General features: G+C 44.6%; 1 protein-coding gene across 1 annotated transcript; it reads left to right on the forward strand.

Annotated features, from left to right (window-relative positions):
* The first annotated feature begins 227 nt into the window (after nucleotides 1-227).
* PLCXD2 (phosphatidylinositol specific phospholipase C X domain containing 2) lies at nucleotides 228-21593 on the forward strand. Its single transcript, XM_068425564.1, has 4 exons — nucleotides 228-378; nucleotides 17102-17562; nucleotides 18781-19022; nucleotides 21406-21593. The coding sequence occupies exons 1-4, from the start codon at nucleotides 228-230 to the stop codon at nucleotides 21566-21568; spliced, it is 1017 nt and encodes a 338-aa protein (XP_068281665.1). The 3' UTR covers nucleotides 21569-21593.
* Nucleotides 21594-22621: the final 1028 nt, after the last annotated feature.

Raw genomic sequence — 22621 nt, forward strand, 5'->3', positions numbered from 1 at the left:
GGCGGGGCGGGGCCGTGGGCGGGGCCGAGCGGCGGGCAGCCAATGGCTGGCGGTCGGGCCGGGGCCGTGGGCGGGGCTAGCGGCGGGCAGCCAATGGCTGGCGGCCGGGCCGCACCTGTTACATAAAGAGGGCCGGGCGGTGGCTACCGGCCGCGTCCCTGTCGCTGTCCCCGCTGGCTCCGACCGCGCCGTTGCGGCCGGGCCCGGCCCGGCCCCCCGTGCCGGGGATGAAGCCGCCGGCCGGCAGGGAGGGCGTCCGGCGGCGGCGGAGGCGCTGGTGGGCGGTCGCGGAGACCGTGGTGGAGAGCAAAGCGGACTGGATGGGCTCGCTGCCGGCGGCGCTGCGCTCCTACCCGCTCTCCAACCTGGCCATCCCCGGTAAGGCGGCGGCGAGGGGAGGGGAGGGGTTGTTTGGGTGCCGGGGCCTCTCCGGGGCCACCCCTGGGGTGGCGAGGCCTGGCGCTGAGGGAGGAGCCGGCTTCGTCGTGTCCCCCCCCCCCCACGTTAGTAACGTGCCTGCAGGTGCTCGGGGCAGGGCCCTCGGTGCCCGGTGCTGTCGCCTCAGGCTTGGCCGTGAGGTGTTTGCCCGTGAACCGCAGCAAGCGGTGTGGAAAGGCTGTCTGGAGGCGTCAGGGGCGGGCTAGGGCTGAGGTGGATCCTTAATCCTCCGCAAATACCGCTGCGGATCGCTGACCCGTTGACCTGCGTGTTTTCATCGGCGTTGAAGCAGGTAGCGGTGACCTCTGGAAGGTGGTCACCTCTTTAAGGTGTCTCACGTTGTTTAGGCAAGGCTAAAAGCAGGTAGGGAGAAAGGTTTGTTCACATTGAATCTAAGAGCTGGAGAGTCATCAAGTGGAAATGTCTTTTATAGCAGAACCTATGTATGGCTTGTCAGAGAGTGAAAGAGTACAGCACGGTTATGAAATATCCCAGTGCCTCATGTTTAGAACACTGTAAATGCTTATAAAATGCTCCCCTTTTCCCGCAGAACTTAAAATAACTAACTTCTAGCTCCTGCACAGAGCTTCTAGGTTAAGAAATTGGTAAGAGTGTCATCACTTCTGGCTTACAGATAGATAAACTAACAAATGAGGAAGACAACAGCTGACCCTAAAGTTACTTGGGAATAGGCTGAATTCCCATCTATAAATGGCAAAAAAATAATCTAGTATGGTTTGTAGATGTCAAGAGAGAAGATTTTAGGGCTGACTGCTGTAGTGGTTCATTCTGATACTGGTTCTTAAGCTGGTCATTAGTGGTACAGGGTTGATTTTCATGGTAGTGCCTTAGCTTGTCAAACCCCTTTGGGTATGTGTTGTATAGAGGACATGTGGAGACACTTCCCTAGGAGCAGAGTGACTTCCTTTTTTGTGCCAGCACAGATCACCAAATGGTATTGGAAATATGTAGAGAAGGCGCTACACCCCTCCTGTGGGGTACCACAGCACTCACTGCTGTATTTCCTGAATTAGAACAGTTGAAATGCCTTGTTTTAATCAAAAATAACACCTTTCCCCCCTACCACTCTAACAAGATCATTTTATGTAATCCTGTTCATGTGAACAGGGAGGGGGGACAAAAAGGCAGTTCAGTGTTCATATAAAATTCAAGCAGCTACCGATTTTGAAACTTCATTCTCTGTTTTAGTGAACAGTAATAATCAACTTCTTGTTACTCCAGCAGTTTAAGGACTGTAACACTTTGTTTGCAGAAGGTTATGGTGCTGGTTTGTGTTAGGTGCATTGTTGCTGTCCATCACTTACAATATTGGTTTTGTGATCTTTGTAGCAGAGGAACCAAGAAAAGAGTTGTTGTTTCAGCAATGTTTTCAAAATGAGTAGTGTTTTCTTTGAAAAAGGTTTCAGTGCATGTTTATTTGTAGTCAAAGCTGCTGTATTTTCCCACCCCTTTCCTACAGGTACCTCATGCCACTTATGTTTCCCTGAGTAAAGACATTTTGGGTAGACATCTGGGGATTTTTTTTTTTTTACTTTAGTCCAATGATTCTTTTGCTGACACAGAGTTTTGGGGGCCAAGGTGATGTTAGTAGCAGCGTGCAAGGAAAGGATTTTACAAAAGAGGTTGCAGTTGAGGCATCTGTTTTCAGATGCTGAACAGCAGTGAAGGCCAAGGCTGACTTCAAAAGAGAGATGAAAGGTAGGCTTCAGGTCAAATGAGAAGCATTTTTGTCTGTGCTTAATACCTCTGTGTGCATATGATGGGTGTGGCCTGCTTTTGTCCATCTCCAGGTGCATTTGTTTTCACTGCTGGACAGATGGACTCAACTTTTTTTGATATTTTTATTTTCCCTTCCCTCCTCCCAATCACTCTGTCTGCAGAGGAGCTGAGATGTATCTGTAATGAAGGCGCTGGAGCAGCTGAAACCTTAAAACTTGTTTTAACTTTATTTAAAGTCAGCACTCAACACCCTGAAACTGTTGCTTGGGTTTGTTTTTTTTTACTTTGTTGCACTTTGGCAAAATGCAGCAGTTGAAGGTTAAAAGATTCTGCTTTTTTTGAAAAAGGGGCAAAATGTTGGCACGATGGAGCTATTTAAAGTGAAAGAATTAATAGTATACACAGAAAAGAAACTGTTTAGATTTAACTCATTGTATGGGGGAAACTCTTAGTAACCCTCTTGTAGGAAGCTAAGGATGGTCTGTATAGAGTTCTGCTTCTTTATCTGTTGCAAACAGTTTTGCCTTTAGAGCTGCTTGTTTTTGCTGGCTTTAAAAGAAAGGCAGCTGTGGCTTCTGGGGGTCCTTTTTAATGTACATTATTCTATGATTCCCTGAGCTGTTAAATGTGCTGTGAAACGTGCTACATGAGGACAGAGGAAGTCATTATTTGTTCAATCTTTTTCTTGGTAACAAAGAATGTTTGAGATGGGTATTTCATGCACTATACCAGTTTGGTGTTTACGTGCTCATTTAACTCTGTGCTCAAAACAGAGGAGAGACTTTGAGAAATTCGGGGTCATCCTCCAAGGCTTGGGTGCAATCAGTTCCAGAGGTCAGGTTTTTCTGTTGTTTCTAGTGGAAAAACTCTAGACTAAATTCTAAACCAGCAGTCTTCTCCAAGGAGAAGAGATGAGGTATCCTGTGTGATGTGATGAGAGAAGGAAGCGTTTGCAATGAGAAATTGCCAAATATCAAGTAACTAAAGTGTCATCAACTTACATGCATACAGTATAGTCAACAAATTGACTGCCTCCACCAAGTGGTGACCTTGTGTGAAACTCTAGAGGGTTTTCTCTTAATTATGCTCCAGACTAATCCTCTTTGAATGTGGGTTTAAAAATGAACGCTTAAACATCTTGATTGTGAACGTGACCCTTGGCAGGGTAATGTATATTATAGTATGTATTTAATCTCAAGCTGGTTTACTTCAAACAATTTTTTGAAATCATGTACAACTGTGGCACATTACTTTGGTTGTCTCTTAATCTGCATCTGTTGGTTTTCTTTTTTCCCTCTTGAGAAATGGAACGTGAGAAAAAGCTGCAGTGCTGTCACTATGCTGCTTTCGAAGTAATTTGACTATTTAATGAATTTGCTGGAGAACCCTAACCTGTTTCTTACTTGTACTTGCATGCTGGTAATTCATAGCACCGTGGCACATCCAGTGTGCACTGTTTCACTTTGACTACTTGCCTTTCTAAGTAATTTTTGCAGTCTCACCATTAACTAGGTGCTAGAGTCTGAGAAGTCTCTCTGCTTTTGAAGATACAGCACTGCTTTCCAGTTTCATCAAGCTTTTACATGAATAGCTGTGTTAGGACAGCTGAAACAATTTTTCTGCCTCAAGATCCACTTTTTGAGGTCATGGTAAGCTTGTGCCTGTTGTCTTGAGACAGCAAAGCAATCCAGCAGATGTTCACTGCCAACTATCAGTGTTGGCTTATAGAGTGTTTTATTAGTCCAGCCTCCAAGGTGCTGCTGGATGAATGTGATGAGCAGAAGAGTAGGCAGTTCTGTTTTCCTTTGGGTCTTTGTAACAATTTACTGAATCCTGTCTGGGTTATTCAGTCTTTGAATAACTAAGAGCCATGACATAACAGCAAGGCATACTTGCTATTTTTGATCAAACTGTATTCCTGAATTGGTCACCCATTTTGGTCAGGATAGTTAGCTGTGAGTTTTTCCCCGGTGCTGATTTTCTTTCCTTATCTTCTAGAGCAAATTCATGATTACTTGGGTAAGGATCCACTGGTATATGGGAGGGTAAGCAAACTCCTTGCAGGAGCACCCAGAATAGTTATGGGTGCCACTTCGTAATATGAGGAAGCCAGTGAAATGCCTCTTCTGTCCTGTGCTTTCCCTCCTCTGCTTCCCTCCCCTAAAAAAATAGAGTAGGGCTCCCATTTCCCTCCATTGGGGCTTGTTTGGTCCTACAAGCAGAAATGAGTGCATGCGGCAAGCTAACCTGATGGAGAGCTTTTCTATGTTGATGATAATGGTTTGGGGGGATTTTCTTGAAGTGGTTCCTGCCAGAAAAGCTTCTCAAAACAACTATTCATGTGCTTGTGTTACCGAAAAATAGTAACCAAGAAAACTCTCCGAACCAAATTATAGTTTAGAAAGCTGACATTGGTTTATTACAGCTGGGTGCATGGGGGATCTCTCCTCCTAGCATGCACACCTAAGAACAAAAGCTTGCTCCTTATATACATAATTCCAAGAAAAGCCCACCCATTCCAAAAAAAAACTTATGCATAATACGTTATGTAATGCATTACATAATGTCTCTATGCATGCGTACTAAATTGGGGAAGGGGTCTTGGGTGGTCTCTGGGGTCGCTGGTGGTCCCAATCCCCCTTTAATCATGTTGTGCGCAAGCGTGGTCAAGGCCTTCTTGTTTACAAGTACATGTGTTCTCAAGAAGAAGATATCGTTTTGGACTTATCTCTGCTCTGACACAAGAGTTTATGAATCAAGTTAATTTAGACATCACAAAGTTGTTCTTTACAGTTTTGTTTTGTCTTTTGTCCCTTTTATAATTAGCAGAGACCTTTGTTTTTCTAAGACTAAGCGTAAACAGCATGAATCATTGTCTACTAGAACCTTGTTATCAATCCCATAAACAAACTCTATCTACAAAACAGGTAGTTTGCTTCAGAACCTATTGTTATTCTCTATTATTCTAGCTAAAAGGAAAATTATTGACAGGAAAGTTTGTTCTGTGTAAAGGTAACACAGAGCAGGCCTTTTAGAGCCTACTCTGAGGCCTACTCTTGCTAAACCGTTGCTGAACCTGAGGCCTACTCTTGCTAAACCGTTTCTAACTCTGAGGCCTACTCTTGCTAAACCATTGCTGAACTGAACCATCTGGTATCACTTGGACAAACCTCAGGGTGGGTGCTGAAGCATGTGGCTCTCCTGAGGGAGCATGATGGTTACCTGGTGTGTCACAGTGCTGCAGATGTAGGCAGGAAAGAAGAAGAGGTAGGATGGCCGTATTTAGAAAACATGGGGGGTTATATTTTCTTTCACATAGCTTTAGTGAGCCTGCTGTTGAGGAAAGAATTAAGCTTAGCTGGGAGACACTTAGTTTGAATCTGAACTAAGTTCAATTTGAATTGAATCTCTAGAGAAGAGAGCTGAAAAATAGAACATTTTACTTTTTCCAAATTTTCTAGTTCAGCATTTTGAAATGTGATATTAAAGAAGTCAGTTAGCACCAATGTTCGTGTCCTAGATTGTAAGTCTTTGGTTTTTTAATCTTGAAATATAAATGTTTCTGTGTTGTAGGTCAAATTTTGTATGTTTTAATCTGATTTGAAACACTAAAGAAGTTTTTGCTGCCAAAAGTTAATTTTTCAGATACACGTATGCCTAGAGCTGTGTGTAACGCTAGGCAGGGTGTCCTGCTGGTGTGGAGCATGTGGGCAGGGCAGCCTGCACCTCTGGGAGAGGGAGGGCAGCTCTTCAGTCATGGCTTCGGATGGTGCACAGAGCCTTTTCTGTCATCATCTTACGTATTAGCTCATCCTCTGAAGATACATGGAAGGATGGCCAGGGTCTCATTTCTAAGCAATGCAGAGCAGTTGCGACATGGTGCCTCTGCCTGCATCAGGCTGGACGATTGGTGGAGAGTTGCCCATAGGATGCTGGGTTGTAGGCAGCTAAAGCTGATGGAAAAGCTGAGTTTTACAGTTCCAGAAGCATTTTTTTAAACAGAGAAAATAAGCTTGGCTCAAATATATAGCAGCCTTCCAGTACCTGAAGGGGGCCTACAGGAAAGCAGGAGAGGGACTTTTCACAAGGGCATGGAGTGATAGGAGGAGGGGGAATGGTTTTAAACTGAAAGAGGGGAGATTTAGATTACATCTTAGGAAGAAATTCTTTACTGTGAGGGTGGTGAGACACTGGCCCAGGTTGCCCAGAGAAGCTGTGGATGTCCCCTCCCCGGCAGTGTTCAAGGCCAGATTGGATGGGGCTTTGAGCAACCTGGTGTAGTGGAAGGTGTGCCTGCCTGTGGCGGGGGGGTTGGAACTAGATGATCTTCAAGGTCCCTTCCAACCCAAACCATTCTATGATTCTATGAAATATGGCTAAAATAAGACTATACTGGAGAGCTGAAATAGTTGTTGAAATGTCTTCGATTTGTTTTTCACTGATCTCCGAGGAGATGTGTCCCTGGCCTTCTAAAATAGTAAATGTTGGTCTTCTGCTCCAAAGTACAGCACTTGTCAAGCTGCTGCATTCCCCCCTACAACACTCACACTTTTAAAATTAGCTTTCTAACTAACTTTTAATTGAATAACTTTCCATAGTTTGTTCATGGTAGTGTCAGTATGACTATAGCTGAAAATTTTGGTACTACAACATGCCTCTGTTTCTGCTCTTTGCTGAGAAGATCACCCTAAAAGCCTGAGGCAGAAACCCAATCGTTTTGATCTAGATGATCAAAGTCCTACAAAGTGATCAGCCCTGGAAAACAGAGCTCTACAACTAGGGCTAGCAGGCAGGCTTAATGAGAAGCCCTACTAGCCAAGCCCGTAGCTAAGCCTGAAGGGAAGATGCAGAGCGTGGAAGGGTGATGACAAGCTGCTGTGGGTGACTGCCTTGTGCTGTAGCGTGACTGCTGGGTGCTTGCTGTGGCCATGTGTCGGGCACGTGGGGAGCGTCTGGAGCTGGTGGGGCCCTGGGCATCTCCGCATCTCCCCACCCACCAGCTCTGGACAACGCTGCTGTCCTGACATTGCGACTGCTCACCAAAAGCCCTATGGGCTGCTTGCCTCTTAGTTGGCCAAGCAGAAGTGAAATGGTTCTTTAAAGAAGCAGCAGCACTGTCTAATTAAGAGCTGGCCACTAGGATCTTATTAGGTTGGGGTTTTTTTTCTCTTTGCCTCCATGACTCTGAGGCAAGCTGCTGAACTTGCTAATGCAGCAGTTTTCTTGTTTCTTTGTTATTGGGCTGGTATGAGCTATGGACGTGCCTCCTGAGAGGAGAAGTGGTGGTAAGCTTGAGACTGCATCCTCCTTCCAAACAATACTCCTCTGGAGTGGTAATTAAAAGGATCATTGAATCAGCTAAATGGGCCATCTGTTGGGTTAAAGCTCAAAGGAAGGAAAGAGGAGGTTAATGTTCTGATTCACCAAGCTTTATTTTCCTTCCCAATTTAATTGGCATCTACCAATCAATGAGGTAGTAACCATTAAAATAAAACATCTGTGCAAGTATGGTGATGTTGGATATGATTTGTAAATGCAGAATTTTCAGGATGAACTTTTCCTGAAAGGACAAGTTATTTTATTACCTTGGTAGTCTACTTCATTGTCACAGCAAATCTCAACTCTTCTTAGAGAGAGGCTGTAAACTATCTGGACCGCTCTACTGATGAGAATATCTAATGGAAGTTGTTGCACTATTCCTAAGGAACAAAGTATTACCTCTGGATGTTCCTATGCGAGGAACTGGTGTGGCAGACACTGGGTCCATGCAGAAGTTCCCCTGGAAAGCCAACCTTAGATCTTGGGGTTTCTCTTCTTAAAGGACCACTGTCATCTGTTTAGCCAAAGCCAAATTGTTCTCAAAATGCCACAAAATTTTCTTCAGGCAGTATATGAAGATCTTAATTTTTTTTTTTTAATCAGGAAAAAATTTTCTTGCAGTAAGAGTGACTTAACTGCCTGGTAAATTAGTGCAGAACATGCTAAAGTTTTACTTCAGACAGAGAAAACCAATCACAATGTTGATATAAATGGTAGTCGCTCTCCTCCTGCGTTGTGTGAAAGTTCCAGATTACCTGCTCTTCCAGAAGAGGTGTAAAAAAGAGAAAAGTACTGTGTGATGGAAGGAGGAAAAAATTTCTCTAGAGCCTTCTCAGAAGACAAGGAGCCCTTTGTCCACACATTTGAGTGGTCACAAAAAAGCAATATAAGACTTGAAGGGTTTTTTGCTTTTCAGAGCAGGTGGATCTGTTCGGTCTTTGAGATGGTAGAGGAGTACTGCCACTCCTGAAAAGGGGACACTGGGGGAAATCAGGGTAATTCTTTGATAGGGAGAAGCTTTCCTAAGCGGATTTGGTCTGTACTAGGCTTTGTCCTCCCTAATGAGACTGCATTAAGAATACCTAAAGGATTCGTTCAGGAGTCTATTAAAATATAAATACTCATCTCAATAGTTTTAGATAATTAATTATCAATTGGATGTGTGTTATTCCTGCCTCTCCTCCTTTTGCTGGGCAAGTTACTATGAACTCTTCAATTCGCTTTTCATTAGTGAAGAGCTTTTAAGACGTTAATCTTTTGATTAGAAAATCTGGATTGTTAATGACCTGAATCCTGAGGACTTCTGGGCTTTGAGAGGCACTTTTGTTTATCCTGTTTTTCCCTCAGTTCTGGCACACATGGGACTATTGGTTTAGAAGAACATTTGTGGGACAACCTTAACTTGGTAGCACTTGCATCCTGTGTTTTTAGAACTTGATTACTGTGCTTCTGGATGTCTTGACTATGTAATGCTTGCTATGCTACGTCATGTGCGGTGTTTTGTAATACATGGGGAATGTGCTTTGTCTAGTGAGCAAAGCTCGCTCTGAGATGTTTGGCATCACTACAGCTAGGGTGATTCTTTGTCCACAAATGACCCTTTAATGCTTTTAGGGAGTTGGTACAGTATGTTGACCTTGCTTCTTACAAATGCTTAACATAACACAAGAGGTTTTCTTGCATTTTTTTAATCCTGTTAATATCCCATTAGTGTGATGATCAAACCAAATTATTCTGATGTAGTTGAACTTACTGACAGTGCCCTCTCCTACCCTTCTGCTTTCATTTATTGTTTCTTGGTTAGCCAGATTTTAGCTCTGACCTATGAGGAACGGCTGAGGGAGCTGGAGTTGTTTAGCCTGGAGAAGAGGAGGCTCAGAGGTGACCTTAGTGCAGTCTACAACTACCTGAAGGGAGGTTGTAGTGAAGTGGGAGTCGGCCTCTTCTCCCAGGCAACTAGCGATAGGACAAGAGGACACAGCCTCAAGCTTTGCCAGGGGAGGTTCAGGTTGGACATTAGGAAGCATTTCTTCTCAGCAAGGGTCATTAGCCATTGGAAGGGGCTGCCCAGGGAGGTGGTGGAGTCACCATCTCTGGATGTGTTTAAGAAAAGCCTGGACCTGGCACTTAGTGCCATGGTCTAGTTGCCATGGTGGTGTCAGGGCAATGGTTGGACTCGATGATCCCAGAGGGCTCTTCCAACCTGGTTGATTCTGTGATTCTGTGATTTTTGTGGAAAGTGTCTTTAACTGCTGCTTCTGACTACTCCGCAGCTTTGCAACCAGGCAGGCTAGCGATACGCTAGTAGACATGCTTATATCTGAAACAGGAGATCTTATCTTGTCTTCAAGTAATTGGCAGTGCACAAGTACGTTCTGTGTTGGAAGATCTCTGCGCTTTGCAGGCCATGTAGTCATATTTTTAACATCTCTTGAAGGTAAACTTACAAGCTCGCAAAAGGACGCCGGGGTTGGTGAGATGATCACAGAATCAACCAGGTTGGAAGAGCCCTCTGGGATCATCGAGTCCAACCGTTGCCCTGACACCACCCTGTCAACTAGACCAGGGCACTAAGTGCCATGTCCAGTCTTGTCTTAAACCCCTCCAGAGACGGTGACTCCACCACCTCCCTGGGCAGCCCCTTCCAATGGCTAATGACCCTTGCTGAGAAGAAATGCTTCCTAATGTCCAACCTGAACCTCCCCTGGCGAAGCTTGAGGCTATGATGCTTGTTCCTATCCCTGTGCTGCAAATGTATATGCAGAAAGTACTGGTGTGGAGGAAAAAAAAGATAATACAAAGTGATATAGCTGGTAATTGTTGAAATTCAAGGCTTAATAACCTTCTGTTGATGAGTGTCATTTGTTTGAGCTTACACCATGGGTTAATTTGACTATCTGTGACTAAGTAGCATGACAAATAGACACACTGGAAAGTTAGACTTTGCTGCAGATGTGATGATAAAAGGCTGCTTTCGAACAGTTAGCACAAAGGCTTCAACAAAAAAGTCATCCTGAACAGTGAATTACAATCTATTTAACATACAAATTGAATTGAGAAGTGATCTGTTTAACATACAATTAACTCGAGAAATTAATGTAAGGAGAATAAAAAGAGGTTTAATTATACGAGTAAAAATGAATCCACAGTTGCACTTACTGGGATAAAATTAAGAGGACTATCCATCATTTTAACAATGTGGCATCTGGAAGATACCTGTTTAATACTATTCTAACCATATTGATAGTTGAATATCTGAACGTTGGGTGGGATGTGACTGCTTTCTTTGAAGCTTCCAGTCTTTGTCAGATGAAAGAAATGAAACCAAAACAGAGCGGCCATTGTCTGTTACTCTGAGTGCTGCCAGCTGATGAGCAGTCCCCTAATTTTTTTCTTTGAATGTACTGACTCTTTCATGCTTAAATTTGATGCTTGCTGCTTCGTGCTATGCATCTTCAGCCTGTTGGGAGCAACTGGCAAATCATGATCTCTTTGGTTTATTTCCTGTGCCCAGCTTGGTTTCTGGAAGGGCTGAGCAGCTTAGTAAGGTTTGCAATCTGAATGCTGATCCGTTCTCACGTGCAGTGACTCAAGAAGCATGCTACATGTGCATGATCATGCCCTTGAGACAGTTCAGGCTGGGGTTCTGATCTCTCTTTGCCCAAAGGACCATGAAGACAAAGTTTTTTGGCTTTTCTGTGCCTTTTGATCTCTGTAAGATGGAGGTTATAAATACCTATGTTCATTAGATACTTTGTTCACAATCAACAGGTTTAAGGAATGGATTTATTGCATCAATATAGGGTGTTATTTATATTTAAGATGTCAGGTATAATCTGAAATGTCTTGCTGATAAGACTTCTTGAGCTGATTTTTTTTCCTGAGAAAAGTCATCAGTATGATCTGGGGAGACACATGCCATTTGGGTGGTGGGGAACACAGACCACAAAGGATTTCTTACACGTGGAAGAGACTTCACTGTGTAGTTGCTATGAGAGTTTTGTGATGCTTGCTCTGTTCAGGAACTGCCAGCCCCGTTGCTGTTATTGTATGATGTTACAGCATCGGAGTATCTTCACGCATCCTTGTATTAGACATGAATTGAGAACGTGGTTAGCAGCTCCAACACTGAGCTGCTGACAGAATGGGGCTGGTCTGCTCCATGCTTCTGGTGGAGGCTCTGGCCTTTGCCTTTTGAGTTGTCCAGGGTTGGGTTGGTTTAGGTTATGCTTTTTCAAAAAGAAATCCTGCTGTATCAGAAAGCAGCCTGGCTCCTGCCATAGCTACACAATGGCCAGGCCTTTCATGGAGTTTAGGGGTGGAGCGAAGGAGAGCAGGCATTATTTTGACATCATGATGCAATCAGCTTAGCAGGTAGCTTAACATCGCAGCTAAGCTATATTCAAAGCCAGTGGCTGAGCTGGTAACATAACACAGTGATCTTAAATTAAAGAAGGGCCTGGTGGATGACATGAATTCTCACCTAGCTCTTACACCTCAGCCCAACAAGTATCCGCTGCTGTTGCTTCAGGTTTCCAGATTGCTTTTTTTTCTCTTAACGGAGTAAAAAATTTTCTGGGTCCAGGTTTGGCCTAGAGATTTCTCACAGTTAGTGGCTGGCCTTCTGTAAACGAGCACTGAAAATCTAATTGAACTTCTGCTGTGTCTTTCCAACCCCAGTATTGATGATGTTCCTCTGTCCTTAGATGGGTGGACTCTTCAATGGGTTAAAAACTGGCTGGATGGCTGAGCCCAGAGAGTGGTGGTGAATGGGGCAAAGTCCCACTGGTGGCCAGTCACTAGCGGTGTTTCCCAGGGCTCAGTTCTGGGCCCGGTGCTGTTCAATATCTTTATAGATGGTCTAGACGTAGGGATTGAGTGCACCCTCAGGGAATGTGCAGATGACACCAAGCTGGGTGGGAGTGTCGATCTGCTGGAGGGTAGGAAGGCCCTACAGAGGGATCTGGACAGGTTGGATAGATGGGCCGAGACCAACGGCATGAGGTTCAACAAGAACAAGTGCCGGGTCTTACACTTGGGCCACACCAACCCCCTGCAGCGCTACAGGCTGGGGGAAGAGTGGTTAGAAAGCGGCCCGGTGGAAAGAGCCCTGGGGGTGCTGATCGACAGCTGGCTAAACATGAGCCAGCAGTGTGCCCAGGTGGCCAAGAAGGCCAATGGCATCCTGGCCTCTATCAGGAATAGTGTAGCCAGCTGGTCTGGGGAAGTGATCGTCCCTCTGTACTCGGCACTGGTGAGGCCGCACTTTGAATCCTGTGTCCAGTTCTGGGCCCCGCACTTCAAGAAAGATGTTGAGGTGTTGGAGCGAGTGCAGAGGAGGGCGACCAAGCTGGTGAAGGGTCTGGAGGGTCTGACCTACGAGGAACGGCTGAGGGAGCTGGGGGTGTTTAGCCTGGAGAAGAGGAGGCTCCGAGGTGACCTTAGTGCAGTCTACAACTACCTGAAGGGAGGTTGTAGTGAAGTGGGAGTCGGCCTCTTCTCCCGGGCAACTAGCGATAGGACAAGAGGACACAGCCTCAAGCTTCTCCAGGGGAGGGTCAGGTTGGACATTAGGAAGAATTTTTTCTCAGAAGGGGTCATTAGCCATTGGAGGGGGCTGCCCAGGGAGGTGGTGGAGTCACCATCTCTGGATGTGTTTAAGAAAAGCCTGGACATGGCACTTAGTGCCATGGTCTAGTTGCCATGGTGGTATCAGGGCAACGGTTGGACTCGATGATCCCAGAGGTCTCTTCCAACCTGGTTGATTCTGTGATTCTACTAACCATGGAAAGGAGAGCTTGTTTTTCAGATGTTACAGTTCATGTTGTACTTGGTTATGTCTACGTATACATGTTGACTTTGTAAATGAGAAGTTCAATATCCTGGGTTTTTAGAACTCCTGCCCCGTGGCTCTGCTTAATGATCTTCTCTAACTATAGAAGCATGGGTTGGACTCAATGATTCCAGAGGTCTTTTCCAACCTGGTTGATTCTGTGATTCTGTGATGCCACATACAGTTCAGTTTCTCAAATAGCAGCTGCCCTGTTAAGGAGTGCAGTTCTTAAAGTGTGTGTTGAATAAGTTGTGATGTGCTTGTGGCTTGTTTTTCTTGTTTTCTAGAGCTATAAATAGAATTTGATTTGTGATAGCGCAAGGATAAATTTGCTCTTTGTATCCTTAAATGTGCCTTGGGTGTGACAATCTGCAAAGGAAAGGCTTTTGTAGCTGTAAAGTTAGGAAGAAAAGCTGTTTCTTGGCTTGGATTTGCTTAGACAACTCTGAATTGACAACAATGTATTTGATGCCAGATAAAATTGTCATTCCTTCATCAGTCAGATTGATCAGTTACGCTGAGGGAGTGTAATGGTGCAAGTGACTTCTGTAGACAGCGATCTAGAGGCTGCTATACAGTCTTAGTTAAAATGAAAATGTTTCTTATGGCCTTATTCTAGCATGTTAAACGATTTTATACAGTGACCTAAATAGGGTAAGAAAATAAAACGGATAGAATTGAGAACTTAAAAAACCACCAAACCAAACCAAAACAAAAAACAACCCCCAAAAAAAACAACCAACCAAAAAAAAAAAAATGAAAAACCCAAACAAAGCAACCAGAAGATTGAATGGAAAGCCACATAAGAGGCACACTTTGTGAAGAACTTGTGAAGAACTTTGTGAACTCATGAACTAATCAGAATTAGTTTTAGTGTTCATTTCCTCAAGACCTCAAGAGAACCTCAAGAGAGGTTCTCCTCCCCCTCTACTCTGCCCTGGTGAGGCCGCATCTGGAATATTGTGTCCAGTTCTGGGCCCCTCAGTTCAAGAAGGACAGGGAACTGCTAGAGAGAGTCCAGCGCAGAGCCACGAAGATGATTAAGGGAGTGGAACATCTCCCTTCTGAGGAGAGGCTGAGGGAGCTGGGTCTCTTTAGCTTGGAGAAGAGGAGACTGAGGGGTGACCTCATTAATGTTTATAAATACGTAAAGGGCAAGTGTCATGAGGATGGAGCCAGGCTCTTCTCAGTGACATCCCTTGACAGGACAAGGGGCAATGGGTGCAAGCTGGAGCACAGGAGGTTCCACATAAATGTGAGGAAAAACTTCTTTACGGTGAGGGTGACCAAACACTGGCACAGGCTGCCCAGAGAGGTTGTGGAGTCTCCTCCTCTGGAGACATTCAAAACCCGCCTGGACGCGTTCCTGTGTGACATGATCTAGGTAATCCTGCTCCGGCAGGGGGATTGGACTAGATGATCTTTCGAGGTCCCTTCCAATCCCTGACATTCTGTGATTCTGTGATTTGTAAAGCCCAAAAACTCGCCTTCCCAGTTCCTTTTCAGTACTTTTGTACTAGTTGAAATTCATGGGAAAGTGCATTTAGGGTTGTTGTGAATTGATATTTGGTTTGTGCACTCTGTTCTTCCATCTGGATTAAAAACTCATGACAAGATAAACCAATTGAGATCATAATCTTGTTTATAGCTCTGACCTCGCATCATAGGAAATGCATCAATCTTCAGGTGGGCACTGGTACACAGATAAAAGGTTTGGGTAAAGGAGGTTGTGGGTGCCTCAAATGTTGTCTTAAAATTGGAAATGACAAATTAGGATTTTTTTTTTTAACAGTTGCAGACTGAGGTACAGGAGGAAATTCTAGAAAAGTATAGTCCCAGAAGCAGGCACAAGAACCCTGAGTCATACAGGAAGGGAAAATGTGGATGCTGTCAGCATGGTGCAGGGTCACTGTACCCCTGGGGCAGCTGGAAAAGGAGCTGCTTGTGGTGGTGGGGGATGAAGATGCTTTCCCTGTACTTCAGCAAAGCGGGTGTGCAGGAAGCAGGTGGGGTTTGGCTTGATCACAGAATCACAGAATGTCAGGGATTGGAAGGGACCTCGAAAGATCATCTAGTCCAATCCCCCTGCCGGAGCAGGATTACCTAGATCATGTCACACAGGAACGTGTCCAGGAGGGTTTTGAATGTCTCCAGAGAAGGAGACTCCACAACCTCTCTGGGCAGCCTGTGCCAGTGTTCAGTCACCCTCACCATAAAGAAGTTTTTCCTCATATTTATGTGGAACCTCCTGTGTTCCAGCTTGCACCCATTGCCCCTTGTCCTGTCAATGGATGTCACTGAGAAGAGCCTGGCTCCATCCTCATGACACTTGCCCTTGACATATTTATAAACATTAATGAGGTCACCCCTCAGTCTCCTCTTCTCCAAGCTAAAGAGACCCAGCTCCCTCAGCCTCTCCTCAGAAGGGAGATGTTCCACTCCCTTAATCATCTTCGTGGCTCTGCGCTGGACTCTCTCTAGCAGTTCCCTGTCCTTCTTGAACTGAGGGGACTTGATGGGGAACCTCTCAGCTGCTCTCCTGAAGGACAAAGGGCAGCAGGGCTGTCAGAGCTCCTGTAGTGTTTTTCCTGGCTGGGGCTTCACAGGGAAGTCATGCCTGGAGTGGCTGCAGCTTCTTGGCCAGAATGCTGGTGCCTGGTGTAAATGGTTAGAAATCCCTGGTGAACCTCAGGCTGTGGTAGATCAGCTTCTGCCAATCTTCATGCTGTTCTGGTACAGTGTAACCTGAGATACACTGCCCTATTACTCTTTCTTTCTGTTATCGACTTGGCTCAGCTGGGGCTATTTCGTTGACTCTGAAGCTGTTACTTTGAAGGAGTTTTGTTAATTTCTTAGTTTTGTTTCCATTTACTACTGAATTTTCAGTTGGAGGTTTTCTTTCTCCTAAGCACAAACTTTATACCAGAGATGCTGTTTCTCTGCCAAGGTACAGGTTGTGTTACAGGAGCTGTTGGACACGTGTTATTTGGGCAGGGACTGGCGATTTTGATTGCTGGTGTCTCTTTTGGTGAATTTTATATTCACCACACCTGTGGTCACTCAAAGGCACTGCCAGGTAAAAGGCATGTTCATGAACTTGTTTAACGTGAGCTCGGTATCACACAGTAACTGGTGGTATTTCCAGTTGAGTACAACTGTACTCAGTTGTTCCACCTCTAAGTTCAGCCAGCCGTTGCCCACCCTTCAAACTACTAATCATTTATTTACCACCTTGGGGCTAAAGTGAGATGTGCTGGTAAGGTGTGTGCATGTACACATCTTTATTCCATCACATGAATAAAGATAGCTGTTCCAAGAGCTTTGGTGTATTAGGTCACATTTGGATTTACTAGGTAGAATCTGAGGCTTTATCTTCATTCTTTCAAAGAAGATGGAGTCTCATCTCAAATCAGTGACGTACCAGGCTCTGGGAAGGCTTTGGAGGTAGATTGATAGTTTGTAAATGAAGGAAGGTTAGAAGGAAGTTTCCCTTTACCACTGATGTTTGTCTTAGGATCATGATTTTCAGAGTGCATTGAAATTGGGAGCTCACACAAGAAAACAGTTCAAACTGAGAACTTGAAGCACAGCTGTTGTACTGGTAGGGAAAATAAGGTGTAAAGGATAGTCTGAAAGACTCACACTTGTGAACAACTCTTCTGCAACCCTGCTATGCACGTAGGACGTTTTTCAGTTTACAGGGCACATGGATATACGTGTTTTGGGGAAATCAGTTTTCTAAAATTAAATATTCTTATCTCTTGTTTCTAGGGTCACATGATTCTTTCAGCTACTGGGTTGATGAGAAATCTCCTGTGGGACCAGACCAAGCCACAGCCATCAAACGTCTGGCGAGAATTTCTTTGGTTAAAAAGATCATGAAGAAATGGTCAGTGACCCAAAATCTGACTTTCAAAGAGCAGTTGGAAGCTGGGATCCGCTACTTTGATCTTCGTGTATCTTCCAAACCTGGAGAAATAGGACAAGAGGCTTACTTCATACATGGCTTGTTTGGCATCAAAGTATGGGATGGGCTGAAGGAGATTAACACCTTTCTTGAGCAGCACCCCAAGGAAGTGGTCTTCCTGGATTTCAATCACTTCTACGCCATGGATGACAGCCACCACTACTTCTTGATCAACAGGATCTGCTCAGCGTTTGGATCCAAACTTTGTTCTGTTGAATGTGTAGAACATGTGACGTTACAGTACATGTGGGAGAAGAAACACCAGGTGGGGAAAGGATGTGTAATGTTTTTCAAACCCGAAAGGTTAAGATTTAAATCGAGAGGCTGGGTATGGTTCCCAGTCAGAGGTATGGGCCCAAGGACACTGCTGCCAGCCAGTTTAAAGCCCACTAGGGCCTCCTTGATGCAGTGTGCATGTTTCCCTCCAGCCCCTCCATCCATGGTGTGGCTAGATTGTGTCCTGCTCCCTTAAATAATTAAATGATAGTATTCTCAGGGCCTGGTGCTCCTTACAAATGGTTTTCTTTTCCGGAAGAGCATGTTGTGCTGACTTGTGGTGGTCAGGATTTGATAAACTCTGATCTTGCCAGTGTGAAGCATATAAGCTTTAACATGACTAAGGTATCTACAGAATTTATCTCCTTTGCAGCCATCCAGATCTGTAGTGGCAGGATTAAATGCCTCTTCTCAGTGGTAACGTGTTGTGTTTAATGCATACACACAAACTGAGAACAGGGTTTCAGCGACTGCACGTAATTTTTAAACTAAAGATAAGTGAGCCTTTGAGGAATTCCTCATAGGAGTTATGCAGAAGATGGCAAGACTGCTAAAATCCTTCACTTCAAGTACAGATGTAATATTCTCTGACAGTGCTTTGAAATGCTTTTAAGCCGAGTTCTTTGAATGACATTTCAGTATGCTCCTGGCAACTTTGTCATTTTAAACTGATGACCCATAAAGCCTGAAGCGATTCTGTCCTCATAGCTAACTGAGATGATCTCCATCTCCATTGTTGGCAATAGTGCAACATTTACTGACACTCATGACTCAGGAGAAGCTTCTTTTTGCTTGGTCCTCTTTTCACTTCTGTGCTAGCTGCAGCACTACTGCATAAGCATAAACCAATACAGAATCACAGACTCAACCAGGTTGGAAGAGCCCTCTGGGATCATCGAGTCCAACCGTTGCCCTGACACCACCATGTCAACTAGACCAGGGCAGTAAGTGCCACATCCAGTCTTTTCTTAAACCCCTCCAGAGATGGTGACTCCACCACCTCCCTGGGCAGCCCCTTCCAATGGCTAATGACCCTTGCTGAGAAGAAATTCTTCCTAATGTCCAACCTGAACCTTCCCTGGCGAAGCTTAAGGCTGTGTCCTCTTGTCCTACACAATACCCTGTTTAAATATAAATGATGTAGTTGTGAATTTTTGTTTACTTTTTCTCCTTTTTCTTCTTTTCTCCTTTTTCTCTGTTCTTTTAGGTTCTTGTATTCTACCACTATCCGTTGTATGAGGAATACCCCTTCCTGTGGCCAGGGAGTAAAATGCCGGCACCATGGGCTAATACAACCAACGTGCACAAACTGTTACAGTTCCTAGAGACCACTCTTGAGGAACGAAGTCGTTACGGGACTTTCCATGTTTCTCAAGCAATTCTCACACCTCGAGTGAAAACTATTGCACGGCATCTAATTCGTGGTCTGAAGAACACGCTTGTTCATAGGTAAGGACTTGGCTTGTGCCACAGAGGAAAATTGCCTATTTGTGGGCTCAGTTTTGCATTTGTCTGTACAAATCTGTCTTGGTAACTTCAGTAATGGCCAAAAATGTACGACCTGGGACAGTATTTTGTTTGGTTGGGTTTTTTTTACCAAAAATTAGATTAACAATTTGACTTTTTTTATATCACTGACTGTTGAACAATTAATTTATTGATGAGTAAGATCATTAGAAGAGGGTTTTGCTTTGAGTAGCGCAGAGTGCCAGCAATTTTTGGTAGTGTTAACAGCATGACCAGGATAGGTACCATGTGGCCTTATTTTATGGCGTTATCACCTTATAGCCTGTTGGCTAAAGATTGCCAGAACTGTAACAGTCCTGGTGGGATCTGGTCTCCTGGCTCACAGTTTAATATTGCCTGTTTTGATGTCACTAACAGTTTATCTCACCATAATCACAGAATCAACCAGGTTGGAAGAGACCTCTGGGATCATCGAGTCCAACCGTTGCCCTGACACCACCCTGTCAACTAGACCATGGCACTAAGTGCCATGTCAAGAACTTAACTTGTCCAGAGCTTGTCTAGAACAGTCTTGTCCAGAACTTAATGATATTAAGTTCTAAATTGCACTTGTATAGGTGGTCACAACTGGTCTAACTTAATCAAAAACTGAGTTTAATATTAAGCAGTGAGATACACACACATCATCAGTTAGTTTGTGTTCCCTTTGGGAGGATCATTGGTGACTTTAGAAGTAATTACAGTATTATTTTTAAGCCAAAGTCAATGTGACTTTTTTCTTTTTCTTAAAAATCCTTTCTAAAAATAGCAAGTGCTGTGCTTTTGCAGTCACAAAAGGTCTTGATAGAAGTTTGTTTGCCACAATCTATTCAGGTCTCCACCGTGTCTGTGCGGTCCATGATAGTCACTAGATGGTGCTCAGGGGCTTTCAGGCTGGGTTTGCTGGCACCAGTTGCACAACTGTAAATGCATGTGCTGGGTGAGGACACTTAACAGAAAGCACGGATGTAATTTACATCTGCGTACTGTTGTCTCGTGATTAAAGGAGAGATCGTACTGAATTTCTATTTTTAAACTAATAAAGGATCATCTAATTTCATGGAATGGGTGAGCAGCTTTGTTTCAAGTGACTCCTGGCACAGATCTGGCCTGTAAGCCACTGGTGGGCTGGAAGCTTGCCTTTGTTCCAGCCCTTTCCCTCTGCCTCATCGTTACCACTTGTTTGAAAGTAAACTGGGAAAATTTAAAATAGATGCCACTGTTTGCTAAAGCGTGATTGCTGGTGTATGTTTACATATTCTAGCTGATTTGTATGTGTAAATCTGTCTTTGCAGTTCTGTGTAGATGTCTTCCTTCTCATGTGGAAATTTTGCCCTGAATATGAATATCTAAGTGTTCTTGAGCTCTTGCTAAAGGAGAAATGTGCAACGTTGACACTTACCTGGCTACACTCTGGTGTGTCCCTTGACAGGGACAGTAATTATGCCTGCACTGAAGTTCTCTCTTCTCTTGGTTCTTTTGAGAGTCCAACCATTGCCCTGGCACCACCATGTCAACTAGACCATGGCACTAAGTGCCATGTCCAGTCTTTTCTTAAACCCCTCCAGAGATGGTGACTCCACCACGTCCCTGGGCAGCCCCTTCCAATGGCTAATGACCCTTTCTGAGAAGAAATGCTTCCTAATGTCCAACCTGAACCTCCCCTGGCAAAGCCAAGCCATTCCAAATGACTTGGAATATCTCACCACGGTAGAATTTCTAACTCCATTTAACTCAATTCCTGATGCACCTCACCTTTCTCTGGTTACAGTGATGTATGGTAGGATGGTCAACCCTTATAGAGCTGATTCTGGGTTTGGTGTCCCTGATCCCATTGCTCTGGGTGGGTCTGGTGGCTGAAAGGAATTTGGGAGAAATGCAGCGTGCTGCCCCCAACAACTTATTTCCTGCCCACCTTAAGGCAGAGGTGGGCAGGGGAGCATCTTGGGGCAGATAAAGCCTTGCTTTTTGCTGAACTGAAGTCTGCTGTGAAGTGAAGCTTTTGGTTCAACATGGATAAGAACAAACCAAGATGAAGGAAACTGTAGTGCAGCATTAAATCCTGAAGCAGAGTCTGATATAGAGTTCACAAATGTTATTTTGCATGCATGGCAGTTTGGATTGATGACTGACCAATATCTCTATTTGATAACTATGTCAAGCACACTTCTCATCAGCCAGTTGCATTTTGGGTGGCAGTCAGGACGTGATCGCAAATGTGAGAGAACATAGTTTGTAAACAGCATGTTGTATTTGAAAGAAGGAGAGTATGTATAGAGAAGTCTCTTAAAAAAATGTTTAATTTTCTTTATTTCAATTTCTTTAGGAACCTGCCCCTGATTTTGAATTGGGTGAAAGCACAGAAGCCCGGTGTTATGGGCGTTAACATAATTACATCAGACTTCGTGGAGCTGGTTGACTTTGCTGCCACAGTTATTGCGTTAAACGACCTCCTTTTAGAAGAGGATGAGCCTGCGGCTGAATCCTGATTGCTGTCCCCCACTTGTGCTCCTCAGTGGATATCTTCAAACTACACTAAATGTTTTATTTGTTAAGTGAAACCTATTGTCATCTCTGTTTATTTAAAAATTTTCTAGAGGAAACGTGGTTAAACATCCCGTGCAGGCAGGTCCCTTCTCCCAGTTACGTGTGAATCTGAGTGGAACAAAGTGTTGTCTGGGTGCTGCTGCGTGTCTGTGGCTGCGTGTTTGACTAAGCTATGCCCACATCTGCTGCAGTCCGCCGTGGTGTCTGCCTGCCAACGAGAGCCTGGCCTCCGGAGCAGATGGACCCCATTATGGTGCACGTCTCCCTGGTGACTGGACTCACCAGGCCCTCTGTGTGCATCCCCCTTATTTCTCAACTCCAGGGCTCAAGGATGGCTGCTGATCCCTTTAGCAGCAGTGTGACCAGGCCAGCTGAGATGGTATTGTTCGTGGGCCACCTCAGGCGTCGCTGGGCTCAGCTGGAGGCTGCTGCTGTATTCATGACGCTGTTTTAGACACTACCTCTGACTTACTTGAAGAAACAATATTGCTGCTGTTCAGGGGGGAAGCTCTTACACTGTGTTGAATATCTGAACTGTCCTTTGGGCCTGAGAGGCGAAGGCTTGGCACTCTCTGCCTCTCTGGGCTCCAAACTCTTCTTCTGGACCTCTTTATTTTACTTTAATACATTTATTGCAACCATGTTTTAGTGTGTTTCTTTCGTCATTAATTTGGAGGATATTTCAGTCTCAATTCTGAATTCCTGTTGAGACATTGGAGAAACCACAGCACAACCTTTCTCTTTCGCTTGTTGTTCACTTGTTTTTTCCATCCATTGAGTTTTCTTTGGGGAAGGTCTCTCCCCCAGATGGCCTTTCTCTGGAAGAAGATGGGCCCAAAAGTTGTGCTTGTGGTCAGAGAGCCACAGCTATGGGGGAGAAATTTCCCCAGCTTCCACCTGCTTGTGACAAAGTAAACCACAGTCATACAAGCACAGGCAGGCGTTGGTGCTGCTGCTTTCTGTAGTCACACTCATTTTTGTGTTGATTCACAACA

The sequence above is a fragment of the Nyctibius grandis genome, chromosome 2 (genome assembly GCF_013368605.1).
Source record: "Nyctibius grandis isolate bNycGra1 chromosome 2, bNycGra1.pri, whole genome shotgun sequence".
Classification (NCBI taxonomy): domain Eukaryota; kingdom Metazoa; phylum Chordata; class Aves; order Nyctibiiformes; family Nyctibiidae; genus Nyctibius; species Nyctibius grandis.